The sequence below is a fragment of the Schistocerca nitens genome, chromosome 4, assembly GCF_023898315.1.
Source record: "Schistocerca nitens isolate TAMUIC-IGC-003100 chromosome 4, iqSchNite1.1, whole genome shotgun sequence".
NCBI lineage: Eukaryota > Metazoa > Arthropoda > Insecta > Orthoptera > Acrididae > Schistocerca > Schistocerca nitens.
In genome coordinates, this window is record NC_064617.1 from 717,878,714 (window position 1) to 717,893,327 (window position 14,614).

A 14,614-nucleotide genomic window follows, 5' to 3' on the forward strand; every position below is an offset into this window, starting at 1 on the left:
TCTGACCGGCCGTACGTTTGGTACGAAAGAACGCATACCTTTTTGCAACGACATTTACTGTTTCCTTGAAATAGGCATGTAAAGCAGACAAAATTTCTTCGTATGAAAGAGTTGCTACGTCGCGCCGGGGAAACAATTTCACTATCACACGGTAGGTGGACACACCTACACACGAAAGCAAAAACGGCTGCCGCTCATTACCTTGAATTCTGTAGGCGGCGAGATGAAATCCAAATTGTCGGGACCATTCTGTCCAGCTTTCGGCGTCGGGACGAAAAGCACGGAACAGCGGTGCAACTGCGGGTTGTGGCTGCGGTAGCGATGAAGCGGCGGCGGCCGCATCGTTGTGCAGCGCACGGTGACCCTGGACGAGCTGTCCAAGGGCATCCAATAACGCCTGCGTCTGCTGATTCAGTACATCTGGAGAATGTGGCGAAGCCATGACACAAGCAAATTAGTGCAATACGAACGCTAAAGTCCCTTTTTAGACTCGTCGCCAATGCAGTGGACTGACAAGGCAGTCAGTCCACAGTGACGGGTAGCCGAAAGGGCACACGTACACACACGCCGACTGGTGCGAAGTCTGGAACAGGATTTGTAATGAATGTGATAAAGAAAAGAATGTAGCTACTAGAACACTTAACTTTTATATCGTCCTTTGGTATACAGCATTCTTGATGATACAAGTGAGACTATCTTGAGATACATGCAATGGTACAAATGGCGCCTTGCTAGGTCGTAGCCATTAACTTAGCTGAAGGCTATTCTAACTGTCTCTCGGCAAATGAGAGAAAGGCTTCGTCAGTGTAGTCGCTAGCAACGTCGTCGTACAACTGGGGCGAGTGCTAGTCAGTCTCTCGAGACCTGCCGTGTGGTGGCGCTCGATCTGCGATCCTGACAGTGGCGACACGCGGGTCCGACATGTACTAATGGACCGCGGCCGATTTAAGCTACCACCTAGCAAGTGTGGTGTCTGGCGATGACACCACATTCGCCATACCCACACCCTGCCGTTGGATCACCACATTGTGTACCACGATACGTCACTCCACACAACATTTTTCCACTGCTCAATCATCCAATGTTTATGCTCCTTACACCAAGCGAGGTGTCGTTTGGCATTTACCAGCATGATGTGTGACGTATGATCAGCCGCTCGACCATGAAATCCAAGTTTCCTCACCTCCCGTCTAACTTACATAGTACTTGCAATGCATCCTGATGCAGTTTGGAATTCCTGTGTGATGGTCTGGATAGATGTCTATTACACATTACGACCCTCTTCAACTGTCGGCTGTCTGTCAGTCAACAGAAGAGGTCGGCCTGTATGCTTTTGTACTGTACGTGTCCCTTCACGTTTCCACTTCAGTATCGCATCAGAAACAGTGGACCTAGGGATGTTTAGGAGTGTGGAAATATCGCATACAGACTTATGGCACAAGTGACACCCAATCATCTGACCACGTTCGAAGCCTATGTATTCCGGGAGTGCACCATTCTGGTCTCTGATGTCTAATCACTACTGAGGCCGCTGATATGGAGTAGGTGGCAGCACAGTGCACCTAATATGAAAAACATGTGTGTTTTTTTGTTGGGGGGGGGGGTATTCAGATACTTTTGATCACATAGTATAGATATTGCCCCACAGGAGGAATAGCCTCCACCCTTGGTGGACAACATGGCACCCACGTGACAATTACCTGCAACATAAGCAGTTTTGACAGCAGTGCTATTGTGGCCAAATATTGCTGTAATGTAGGCCCATCTAAATGCTCCTTGGGAGGGGGGGGGGGAAATGCAGAAAGAGATGAAAGCAGATTGGTCAGGGAACACACTGAAATGGATGGTGGACAGGACATTAGCTAGGGAAATGGAATGGTAGGTACTCCAATGGTGTTCTTTGTTAGATTTAGGTGATGAGAATAGAGTGAGGCAGTTTAAATGAAAGCTGGGCAGATTGCATTAGGAGACATACATGGATGTATGTTGCTAAAATCTATAATGGATAGAAAATTCTGAATGATGCAAATGGTGATAATGAATGGTGGTCAACTTCAAGGGGGAATAATTTGGGCGCACACCTGTCTATATTCTGACCTTCCAGTACCAAGCAAGAACATAAGTCACCAACTGTTTGTCTTTTGCCATTTGAATTTATTAATTTTCGTGCAACTTATTATGCATAAGGACACAGTTTTAGGTTGAGAAACAGTTGCACAATAATGTGCCACGACAAATAGTCCTTTAGAAATGCGAGCCGCTTTGTTTCTGTTGTGTTCATGTGGTATTTTGCATTTTGTCAAAGCTTTCGATAAAATTCTGCTTGTGAAGCTATCGTGTTATTGGTATTGAGTGCAGCCTTCGTGCATGGACATAGTCTTATAGAAAGCACCTGTTTATGCTACCTTGCATTTCAGTAATAAAACCAATCTGAGTGAGTGAACATAAAATACAGGGTGTGAATGACTTATCAACTAGTTTTTGGTGCTGTTCAAAAGCTGTAATCTGATGATGACACAAGCATACTAAGCAAGTCCTGAAACTCAACCAGGACTAGTCCGGATGGTGGCTGAACAATTCTACAACTGTCATAGCAAATGTTTTAAGCTTTAAGTTAAAATTCTCATTCTTGATAATAAATTCTGCCTACTGTCTTTTATGTAATTTCTCTTTTGCCAATGTATATTTCAAAGCCTGTGTGTGTGAATGGGGGGGAGGGGGCCATTAAGGTGACACACATTTGCAGAAGTCCCACTATAGTAAAGTGTTTTTCATTTCCAGAAAAAACATCATCTTTTAAAGGCACCTCATCCTTCCCCACTCTCTGCTCATCGTGGGTTCTTTGGCTGCAAGCATTTCTCTCAGTGCAATGAGCTGCTAAGAAAGGCTGGACGTGGAGAGATTGACTGGTGTCACCTCCCTGAAGATCTCAGTTAAATTGTGTTTCAGTACTTCCTTTATTTTTATGTGCCAATTTGATATTATAAGTTTCTGTACTTGTGTTCATAATTTCCACAGTACTGTGATCTGCCCTCACCTATAGATTTTGCAGTGACAGTCGTGTTTTTATTTTTATTTTGTTTTCTTTTGTTTTTTTATGTACATTAGTGTAGCAAATTGAAAAAGTTCTATACTGGAGCTGTATTAAGTGTATAGTATTTTAAGGCTGTTAGTTCAACCATACCTGCCTGCAGCAGTACAAATTTTGAGTACAAATATTTTTCCCATCACCATGAAAAGTGGTGAAGTATATTTTTGTACTCGACAGACCTGCACTGAAAGTCTGATAGCTAATTAGTGAAACAAGACTCTCTCAGCATTGTATTAGCTGATAGGATGCATTGTATGAATGAATGTTCCTTTGTGTAAATAAATGCTTACTTTCTGTGTGTTGTCATGAATATTTTTCACTTCGCTGTGTCAGTATCAAGATGTACATTACATTAGCTTTATTCTCTACTTGATAAGTACTTCTGCGTCATATATATCTCACCTGAATGGCATTGTCTGTCTCAAATGTGTGGGTAATGTAGGCCCTGCTAAAACTTCTTCTTCATGAAGACCATCACAGCCTGAAGTTTTACTAGTACTAGTTAGTTGGTGTGGCCATTTTCAGCAGTAAGTGCATAACTATTTGTTTTATAAATTCATAAGCATTGTGTCTGTTACGATATAATAACCTGACTGAACAAAATATTAGTACCCCTTTAAAAAAAAAAAAAAAAGGATAAAGGTCACTGTGGAGTGCTGTAGTTGGTCTAGAACTGGTTGGTGTGGTTCATGCTGAGACGATGTGATGTGTGATATGACACATTGCAGTCATGGTCATGCACAAGATGCTTATCGGTGTGTGACATGTTCCCAGTGGAATGCTACCATATACGATTATTACAGGGAAGTCTATAAACATAAAAAAATTACATGAATTCTATTGAATGAGTCTAGGCTGCTAACAGTTTTTGGAGAGTTTAATATTGACTACTCTGTGAAAACAGGGCATAAATTTTGTACTTGCTGTTTCTCCTGCTTAGTAGCTAATCATTAGATAACTGTGAGCTGGTGAAACTGTGTGAATGACGTTAAAAATGCCACCATGAAAAGTTAATTTTTTGTAAAACCACACAGTATGGTACTTTATTCAATGTGCACATGTATAAAAAGTGTTTACAAATTAGTAAACATTGGACAGTATTTCTAGAACTGTTCAGTTTCCCACAGTAATGTATGATACAGCTTGTGGCTTATTCAGAAGAAACATTGCTGGACATGGAAGTGAGATAAAAAAAATGGCTCTGAGCACTATGGGACTTAACATCTGCGGTCATTAGTCCCCTAGAACTTAGAACTACTTAAACCTAACTAACCTAAGGACATCACACACATCCATGCCTGAGGCAGGATTCGAACCTGCGATCGGAGCGGTCACGCGGTTCCAGACTGAAGCGCCTAGACCGCACGGCCACACCGGCCGGCGAAGTGGGATCAGGCAACGTTGATGTGGGTTGTGAACTTGGCATAGGAATAGACAGTGTATATGGAAAAACAGACGCGCCCTTGATCATGAGGAAAATCCTGACATGTCCTTCTCGGCTTTGTCTAGCTGCTCATTCAGAAGTAACAAGAGTTTAGCTTTCAAATCTATTTTATGCCTGTTCAAAGTTTCCTGATGAAGCATAAACTGTAAAAGCATATTGTCAGCTGATGACTCCTGGTGTCTTTTCAGTACAGTAAGTTTTCCATTTCCAGCTTCAGTTTGTATTGGCAGCATACAAAGAGAAACATGAGCCATTTGCATAGTGGGTGGCAATAGTGTCATCGGTGGCAAGTATCTGCCAACCTCACCGCAGGCAATCTCCAGTATAACTCTCATATTTTCTGGAGAATGAAAAAGGTATTGCCCATCTTCTGCTGTTAGAAACAATGTAGATATCTTAGCTATACTTTGTACGAAGTAATCTAGACATAAAACCCACCAAACTTAAACTGGCCAGCGACTACATCATTCACTGTAAGCTTTTCAAAACATGCTCGATGGTTTACTCATTTATGAAGTATTGCAATAACGAAAAGAAAACCAGTTTACCATCAGGCTGTGATGTCAGACTGTAAGATATGGAGAAATCGTCTTTTTTTTCCCAATAGTTCCTCAAAAGCAAATGAGAAAGACTGCATCATGGAGAGTGGACAAATTACAAAGGTGTGGTTTTGAATTTTTTACATGAAAAGTAAAAGTTAATGAGAACTAATACAAACACAAACACTGATGTAGCTTTGCTTCATCTTTGTTTCTCATGCACATGATCTGAAATTTCCCTCATGGATTGTACAACACAAGTTGTATAGAGTGAGCAGCACTCTATGTTGCGCCAAGTGATACCTACAACAGTGATATGTGTTGGTGTTGTATCTCTGTCTTCTCAATGTAACCAGTTAAGTAGCTTAAACTATGTTTCTATGTGCTCTGACAATGCGAGTTGTTTCTGCATCGAATTCCAAGACACTAACATATTGTATTGCCTCATTGTGTACTGCGCCATACAGAGTGGTCATGCAAACCTCCACCACTGATGTAAATCGTGACATTAAGATGGGTGATGTGTGATAGTTGGTCATATGGAATCAGCTGAGTAAGTTGGTTTGTTGTGGGGACATAATATGATGGCAGGAAAGAACTATCATTTTTTTAAATGCTCATGACCACATCAGCATGTCTACAAGGATTTGTATACAACCAAATAGTGTAACATGGCATAAGATCCTAACCAACAGGAACCAGAGACCAGTGGACACCTTGCCAGTGACAGTTGGGTTCAAACTCGACAGGAATTGTTGGTGTTAGTGAGATTCAGGTTCATCTCAAATCAGTTTCCAAGAGAACATTGCAAAGCTGACTGCTTGCGGTGCACATTTGCAGTCAGGTACCTCACAATCTATTGGTTATGAACTGCAGACTAAAACTTGAATAAGTTCCAAAAAGGTTGGAAATTAAGGAGATGGAACCTGGATACACTGAAAAAATGAGATTATTGAGATCAAACAATGAAAAATCCACGATGGAATGTAACATTATGAAAGGAAAGTTACTACTCACCACATAGCGGAGATGCTGAGTTGCAGATAGGCACAACAAAAAGACTGTCAGAAATAAGCTTTTGGCCAACAACGCCTTTGCCAAAAATAGACAAAACACATACACACTGCAGGGTATTGAGAGTTTGAGGGAGCACAATAAGAATTGAGTAGAACAGGGGAAAAGAATACAGTAGAAGACGAACGGCAAGCTTTCAGAGATGAAATAGCGGAGGCATAGAGGATAAAATAGGTAAAAAGACAAGGCCTGCTAGAAATCCATGGATAATACAAGGTATCGAATTTAATTGTTGAAACGAGAAAATATAAATATGAAGCTGGTGAAAGGGAATACAAAAGTCTGAAAAATAAGACGAATAGGAAGTGCAAAATGGCTAAGCATGAATGGCAGGAGGACAAACATCAGGATGTAGAAGCATACATCAGTAGGGAAAAGATAGGAACTGCCCACAGGAAAAATTAAAGAGGCCTTTGGGAAAAAGAGAAGCAACTATATGAATATCAAAGAGCTCAAATGGAAAACCAGTCCTAAGCAAAGAAGGGAAAGGTGGAAGTAGTATATAGAGGGTCTATTCAAGGGAAATAACTGGAAGGCAATACTGTAGAACTGGATGACGTAGATGAAGAAGAGATTGGAACTATGACACTGTGAGAATAATTTGATAGGGCACTGAAAGACCCAGGTCAAGATAAGGCCTCAGGTGTAGATGACATTCTGTCAAAACTACTGATAACCTTGGGAGAGCCCTCTATGACAAAACCCTTTCAGCTTGTGTGTGAGGTGTACAAGACAGTCAAGATTAGATTTACTTTCGTTCCAATTGATCCGTAGTGAGGAGGTCCTCCAGGATGTGGAACATGTCAGAAAAACAACAATACATGACAAATATTTACAACTAAAACAAATAAGCTAATGTACCATTCCACAGGTCCCCAGACTTCAAAAAGACTAGTAATTTTAATTCCAAAGAAAATGCGTGAAAGTTACCAAACTATCAGTGTAATAAGTCATAGCTGCAAAATACTAACCCACATTTGTCACAGGAGAATGGAAAAATTGGCAGAAACAAGGTCTGTGGTCCTCTTGCATTCTGGAATGAGTGGCTCACCCGTCTTACCCTCTCCCCTCCTACTTCTCCTTGATTTTCTCTCTGTCTTATTGTATCTTGGTTACTACCGGACTTCCCAGGCTTTGGCTTTTGCATCCTTCCTCAGAGGATTATTGATACATATCGGATCCCTTTGACTCCCAACGACCAACCAACCAGATGGCTGAAGCCAACCTTGGGAAAGACAAGTGTGGACTGGAGAAGTGTAGGAACACATGAAGCAATACTGGCCCTACTACTTATTTTAGAAGATAGGTTAAGGACTTGTAGACTTAAAGAGAAAGCGTTTGACAGTGTTGACTGGAAGCCTCTTGTTTGAAATTCTGAAGGTAGCAAGGAGAAAAAAATCAACAGAGAGCAAAAGGTTTTTTACAACTTGTACAGAAACCAGATGGCAGTTACAAGAGCTGAGGGCATTAAAGGGAAGCAGCAGATGAAAAGGAGTGAGGCAGGGTTATTCAGTCTGTACACTCAGCAAGAAGTACAGGAACCAAAGAAAAAATTACAGTTCAGGGCAAAGAAATAAAACATTGAGATTTTCCGAGGACTTGGAAGAGCAGTTGAAATGAATGGACAGTTCTTGAAAGGAGGATATAAGATGAACACCAGCAAAAGCAAAACCTGGATAATGGAATGTAGTCTAATTAAATCAGGTGATACTAACGATATTAGATTGCGAAATAAGAGACTTGAAGTGATAGATGAGTTTTGTTATTGGGGAAGCAAAATAAGTTATGATCAAAGTAGAGAGGATATAAAATGTAGACTTTTAGTGGCAAGAGAAGCCTTTTTGAAGAAGAGAAATGTGTTAACATTGATCTAGATTTAAGTTTTAGAAAGTCTTTTCTGAAGTTTTTGTGTGGAGTGTAGCCTTGTATGGAAGTGAAACACGCACATTAAACAGTTTAAACAAGAAGAGAATAAGTATAACTACGTAGCCTTTTGCGGCTAGTGTTATGATTAAAATTCTTCTTGGTGTTCATCCGCGTCATTGTATAAAATATTTAATTATTGGTTTTAAGTTTATAATTTAAGTATTTTATAAAATGACATGGTACAACAACCAAGGGAATTTTAATCTTCAAGAGAATAGATGCTCTTGAGATGTGGGGCTACAGAAGAAGGCTGAAGATTAGATGGTAAATTACGTAAATAATAGTGCTGCAACGCTCTGTTTGACCGGACACGGTTCGCCTGTTGACAGGGGGACCGCACACACACACACACACACACACACACACACACACACACACACACACACACACACACACACATAATGTATTTTTATCTGTCTCTCTCTTTTAATACAAAAGTAACGTTTCCATGAACGGGTACGTGACACTGCTAAATTCATAAAGCACTTGGAAAGTAAAATGATATTTCAATACAATCGCGAATAGAAAACGACTCTCATTTCCGAACAGAAGATATATTTTTCCTTTCATTAATAGGAAACATTAAATAAGTGCTTTCCCTGTAATCTAGAAGGCAAACATCTTCATAAAGAAAGCATACAAAGAACATTAAACATTTACAGACGTTACTTGTCATACTTTTCACTTGTTTGCAACAGAAACAAAATTATAGTTATTGTTGATCAGCAGTAAATCACTAACGCGTTCCGGATTTAATTGGCTGCGGCGATTTGTTAGTAACATGCCGGCTTTACTAAAGCATCTTTCACTAGGTGCGCTTGTTGCTGGGTGAAATAAAATACGTCTTGCAACTGCAGCCAGGCCTAGCAGATCTGTTTCATGTCTGCTCCATCACTTTAAGTCATCATCTCCTGGGTGCATTAAAATGTAGAGATCTACTTCATCTGTTGCGGATCATCTGTTGTTCCCCCACTCCTTGAAACTATCTCTATTTCTGGGCGGTGATGACACAGTACTCGAAGAATCTATGATAATAAACAAGAGAGACAAGTGATACAGAACTGATGTGGAAATCATCAAAACGGTCCCGTAAAAACGAGGTGTTTTACGTTAATGAAATATTCCGTTTCTCTGTAATACACTATCCGCTAACTATACAAAAACGATTATGTTAATGATTGCATGTTGTACCTGCGTAAGTAGCACACATTTGTAGCACATTGCTAAGAATTTCCTGCTTTTCATTTATTTCAAGCATATTAAGATCACGAAAGACGGCCAAAGAAACTTAGCAATTTTATGTCTGGAAATGATCACAATCTTCTCACAAACGAAAGTCAAGGCTCGATTTTTAATCCTTTGTACCTCCTTTAAAAAATACATATCTGTTAGTACACATCAATTACGCTAGTTAATTATAAATCTATCGTATCATCATGAAACAGTGCTTTTAACTGCAGTAATTATTCACCTGACAGTCAGTGTCACTGACACTGCAGATTTGTTGCATTTTGTGAAACCAAAGAACAACTAACTGGATTGTCGGTTCTTTTTCGCCTTCCAATTCATCTGTGGCCTCTTTAAGGGGATACGGAATCGGATTTTGGGTTAAAAAATCGAATTTTTTTTTATTGGCGTATTATATTCTGCCATGTTTCCTCTTTAAAATGACGTATCATACATAGCTCTACTACAATTATAACTATTTTATTTTTATATATTTGTGAGATCGGGTATTGCACTTTAGTTATACACGTCTCTCGTGGCTGACCATGAACTTTTTGGCAGTAACTTTAAAGTGACATGAATTCAAATATCCCGGTTTCTAGCGACGATTTATACACTAGTTGCCCGAAAATGTTTCTCTCTGGTTTCCTCAAGTTACTCTTTGACTTTGTGGCGGGACTGTTTTGTAAACAGTGTGATATAAGAAAGTAGTTGTTGTTGAGTTATTTCGTATTTAGTGCTTCATTTTTCGCAGTGAAAATGCCTAGAGCTAAAGCAAAAGTATTTAAAAAGCGTGTGAACTGGCAAAAGAAAAGAAATAATGATTCATTAGCAAAGCAAAGCAGTTCATCATCATCACTGTTGGAAAATGTGAATCCACTTATTACTGATTTGCCGAACGAACTTACACCAAATGAAAACAGTGCTTCTCATAAAAAACTAAGAGATTTGGAAGAGAAATATAATTTACTTGATAGAGGGAATGAAGTTTTTGAACTCATTGATACGAATATATTGTGTGAAGCTCTTGAAAACAGTTTGTGCTGCAAAAAATGTCATGGAAACGTTTCTCTGAAAGTAGAATCCCATGTTGGCCTGGCTGCCCAGTTTAATTTAATATGCAGTGTTTGTAAATACAGCTGTAAGTTTCCAAGTTCGGTTTCAGTAACTGTAAATAATGGATACAAGAAAACTGAACTTTATAGTGTAAATATTAGGTTAGTTTATGGATTGCGAGCAATTGGTAAGGGCAAAGCAGCTGGTGATATGCTATGTGGTGTTCTAAATCTTCCAAGTGCACCTTCAAAGTTTGAAGCTTACAATTATGTACTAGGATCTGCAGTTGAAGATGTAGCACAGAAGTCAATGCAGGTTGCTGTGGAAGAAGCAGTGGAAGAAAATGACGGCAGTCGTGACCTCACAGTGGCGTTTGATGGCACGTGGCAGAAAAGGGGCCACACCTCCAACAATGGTGTTGTAACAGCAACTAGTGTTGACACTGGCAAGGTTATTGATGTTGCAATAATGTCTAAATACTGTAGGTGCACAGGCAGGCTGAAAAATGAACACAGTGATGACTGTATTGCTAATTATTATGGTAGTAGTGGTGGCATGGAGGTTGCTGGGGTGAAGAAAATTTTTCATCGCTCTTCAAAGTGGTATAATGTTCGCTATGTCAAATATCTGGGAGATGGTGACTCTAAAGCATTCAAAGAAGTTTTGGAAAGCAAACCATATGGGAACAGTGTAAATATAAGCAAACTTGAATGTATAGGACATGTGCAGAAGAGAATGGGTGCCAGGCTGAGAAGGTTAAAATCAGTTATGAAAGGGAAAAAACTAGATGATGGGAAAACCTTGGATGGCAGAGGAAGATTGACTGATTCCATAATAGACCACATTCAGAACTGCTATGGCCTTGCAATCAGGCAAAATACAGGCAATCTTGAAGAAATGAGGAGAGCTATATGGGCTTTATATTTCCACACCGCATCCACGGATGAGCATCCATAACATGGTTTGTGCCCCAAAGGTGAAAACAGCTGGTGTAAATACAATAGGGGACTAACAACAGGAGAGAAATACATTCACCACCACAGTCTACCATCAGCCATCATGGCAGAAATAAAGCCCATTTTCAGAGATCTGGCTGACAGAAGTCTTCTGATGAAATGTCTTCACGGAAAAACGCAGAACCCCAACGAGTGCTTGAATAGTGTGATATGGCATCGTCTCCCAAAAACAGTGTTTGTCGGAATTAATACACTACATTTTAGTGTGTATGATGCTGTGGCAACCTTCAATCTTGGAAATATAACTAAATGCCAGGTCCTTCAAAAGTTGGGTATGTGTGTTGGTTCCCGTACGGTACGTGCTATGTTCTTTTTAGATCAGCACAGACTAAGGCATGCTGATAATATAATCAAGACATTAGTGAAAAAAGCAAGACAGGTGCAGAGGGGTGCCAAAAGAAGACTTGAAGATGATTATGAAGACTGTGAAGGGGGTATTAGCTACGGATCAGGAATGTTTTAATCTTCTTTCTCCGTTTCCCGTAAGTTTACTTTTTACTTCATCTAGGAACATTATCTCAGGTACTGGTCAACCTAGAAGTCTGAAATTTTTATGACGTAGTGACATAGGTCCCTATTACATACTGAAACAACGATTTTTTAATTACTTGATTTACAAAAGACTTAGGGGTGATAGTCTAGTAAAAAGCGATGGAAAAAATTTACTTAAAAATAAATGTACAATATCTCTGTAAGAAAATACTTTGACAATAAACTGTTGTTTCAGTATTGTTGTAACATATGAATGCACATACAGTAAAATTTTTACCTCTCTGTCTCCAGTAGTTTGTGAGAAAATGTTCCCTATAGTAGGCATATATTAACATTGCGGGGATAGGTGATTCCGTATCCCCTTAAATGGTCTCATAAAATGCGCAATTTTTCCTACAAGCTGATTATCATATCCTTGCAATCTGTAAGCGGAGTCCTTTTCCGTCAGCAAAGCAGCAACTTCGTTATACTGAATGTGTAAGGATTTCATCACAGCGTACAAGCTGTTCCAGCGTGTGCAGACCTCCTTTCAACGATGATTTCAAAGACGAGCAGAGGCCACTTTTCTTAATGTACCTTACAATGCATTTTGCAGTAATTATTATTGATGCGATGTTCGGGGCATGATTTAACAAGAAGTTATCTTCATCGAAAGTATGGCTAAGTGCTGTGTTTATACAATGAGCAGCACAAGGAATCCTTTCGTGATTTTCCAAAGTCTTTATTACATTGGCACCCTGGTCGGAGACAAAAACAAAACTGTGCAACATGTCCGGCGAAATGTTCCAATCAGCCATCCTCTCTTCAATTTCTTTCATAATATTTACTCCCGTTTACTTAACGTCCGGGAATTTTGTTTTTTATAAAACATTGTTCACAAGAGACCAATCTGTGTTAATGTAATGTATTGTAAGCGTCAAGTAGTGCACCTGATTATGCGAATCAGTCCACATATCAACTGCCGCAGCACATGTTTCATTAATAACTTCCGCAATAACAGATGTTCAAATGTGTGTGAAATCTTATGGGACTTAACTGCTAAGGTCATCAGTCCCTAAGCATACACACTACTTAACCTAAATTATCCTAAGGACAAACACACACACCCATGCCCGAGGGAGGACTCGAACCTCCGCCGGGACCAACCGCACAGTCCATGACTGCAGGCCTAAGACCGCTCGGCTAATCCCGCGCGGCTCCGCAATAACAGAAGGCATTATGCTGTTTCGTATTGCATCAGCTTGTTCTTTGACATGTCTGCTTATAGTAGATGGACGTGGCATGACATCTGCCACGTTAACTTCTCCATAATGCGCCTAGTTCTCTGAAACCTTCACCGGATACAACTTTAAAAAGTCTCATATCTTTAGCACACATTGCAACACACTTTTCTGTAATACTATTTTTTATTACTGCCGGTATCCCTGAAGGAGCTGTATCTTTGTGAGGTTTCTTGCAACCCTGTTTCTTTAAATGAGTGGTTCCCGACTGGAAGCACAACAATTGGGAGCAGTTTATGCACGATACGTGCCCAGTAGATGCACTGTTTTCGTCTACAACCAACAGAAATGTACTCCACATTTGGCTTTTAGACCTTCCCGTTTCTTCAATATGTAAACAATAGTTTCAATCTTACGTCTTACTGCCCTGGCTTCCTCGCGCTGCATGATTACAGAGAGAGAGACACCACAAATGAGAAGCCCGTACTGGCTGCAGTGTCACACGGATAATGACACCTGTTATGTGTTTGAAGTTACATGCTACGTATTCGGTCACGGCATCTATGCTCGGTCACTAGTCTTAGTGCGGGCAGCCTATCCAGTTAGGGTGTGCCCTCCCCATCCCGTATTTTGTGCTCGCTTACTTGGTCATGCAGGACTCTAGTAACTAATGAGGAGCTAGTAAACAGAACTGGGGAGAAAAGAAATTTGTGGCACAATCTGACTAGAAGAAGGAATCAGTTGGTAGGGCACTTTCTGAGGCATCAACATACCTCCAGTTTAGTATTGGAAGAAAATAGGGCAGTGGGGGTGTTAAAAATCGTACAGGGAGGCAAGGAGATGAATACATTAAGCACTTTCAGAAGGATTTAAGTTGCAATAATTATTCAGAGATGAAGAGGCTTGCACTGGGTAGAATAGCATGGAGAGCGGCATCAAACCGAACTTTGGACCGAAGACCACAACAACAAACTACCCCACAAAAGACCATTGCATCCAGCAATACATGGAGCTTCACGTTTTCACTGTGCCAACGTCTACCCATAAAGAAGTTGCAAGAAAACAGAAAAATTACAGGATCGAATTCCGGTTGGATCACAGAATATTTCAATCTGTCTTTGTCGTAGCCTTCACACCTCAATGATATGAAGATTCGCTAGGAACGACAGGTGGTTCAGATTCCTTGATAAACTGGAGGTACCATCTCACTGGTCGAATTATTGGGGTAGGTTAGAGACACACAAGTTTCAGAGGTGGCATCCAATTGAGAGTTGGACCAGACCTTTAAGCCATTCGGAATCTGAACTTTTTCTCACTGACACCCCTCACAAAATAATGAAAGGAAAAGACTTTGTCACTTACTGCACGTTTGGCGTCCAATCAGTAAAACTTTAGCATCAAGCATGGTGTTTTAATTTATTACTTCGCAACACATTTTAGTGACTGTACGCACATAGACCAATGAATGTAGCTGCAAAATTATATCATTGTAAAAAACATAGTTCAAGAAATATGTCGTAAAGATTGAA

General features: G+C 40.2%; 1 protein-coding gene and 1 long non-coding RNA gene across 2 annotated transcripts in view; one reads left to right on the plus strand and one right to left on the minus strand.

Moving 5' to 3' along the window:
* LOC126251650 (uracil-DNA glycosylase-like) overlaps nt 1-3,386 on the plus strand; it is a 45,016-nt gene extending 41,630 nt beyond the window's left edge. The window contains exon 6 of the mRNA XM_049952204.1: nt 2,782-3,386. Within this exon, the coding sequence (XP_049808161.1) occupies nt 2,782-2,937 (156 nt within the window). The 3' untranslated portion in view covers nt 2,938-3,386. The remainder of the gene's footprint in view (nt 1-2,781) is intronic.
* Nucleotides 3,387-8,915: 5,529 nt separating this feature from the next.
* LOC126253202 (uncharacterized) lies at nt 8,916-9,614 on the minus strand. Its single transcript, XR_007545919.1, has 3 exons — nt 9,546-9,614; nt 9,266-9,442; nt 8,916-9,099 (listed from the first exon to the last, which is right to left on the minus strand). It is a non-coding gene; the product is annotated as an uncharacterized LOC126253202 (long non-coding RNA).
* Nucleotides 9,615-14,614: the final 5,000 nt, after the last annotated feature.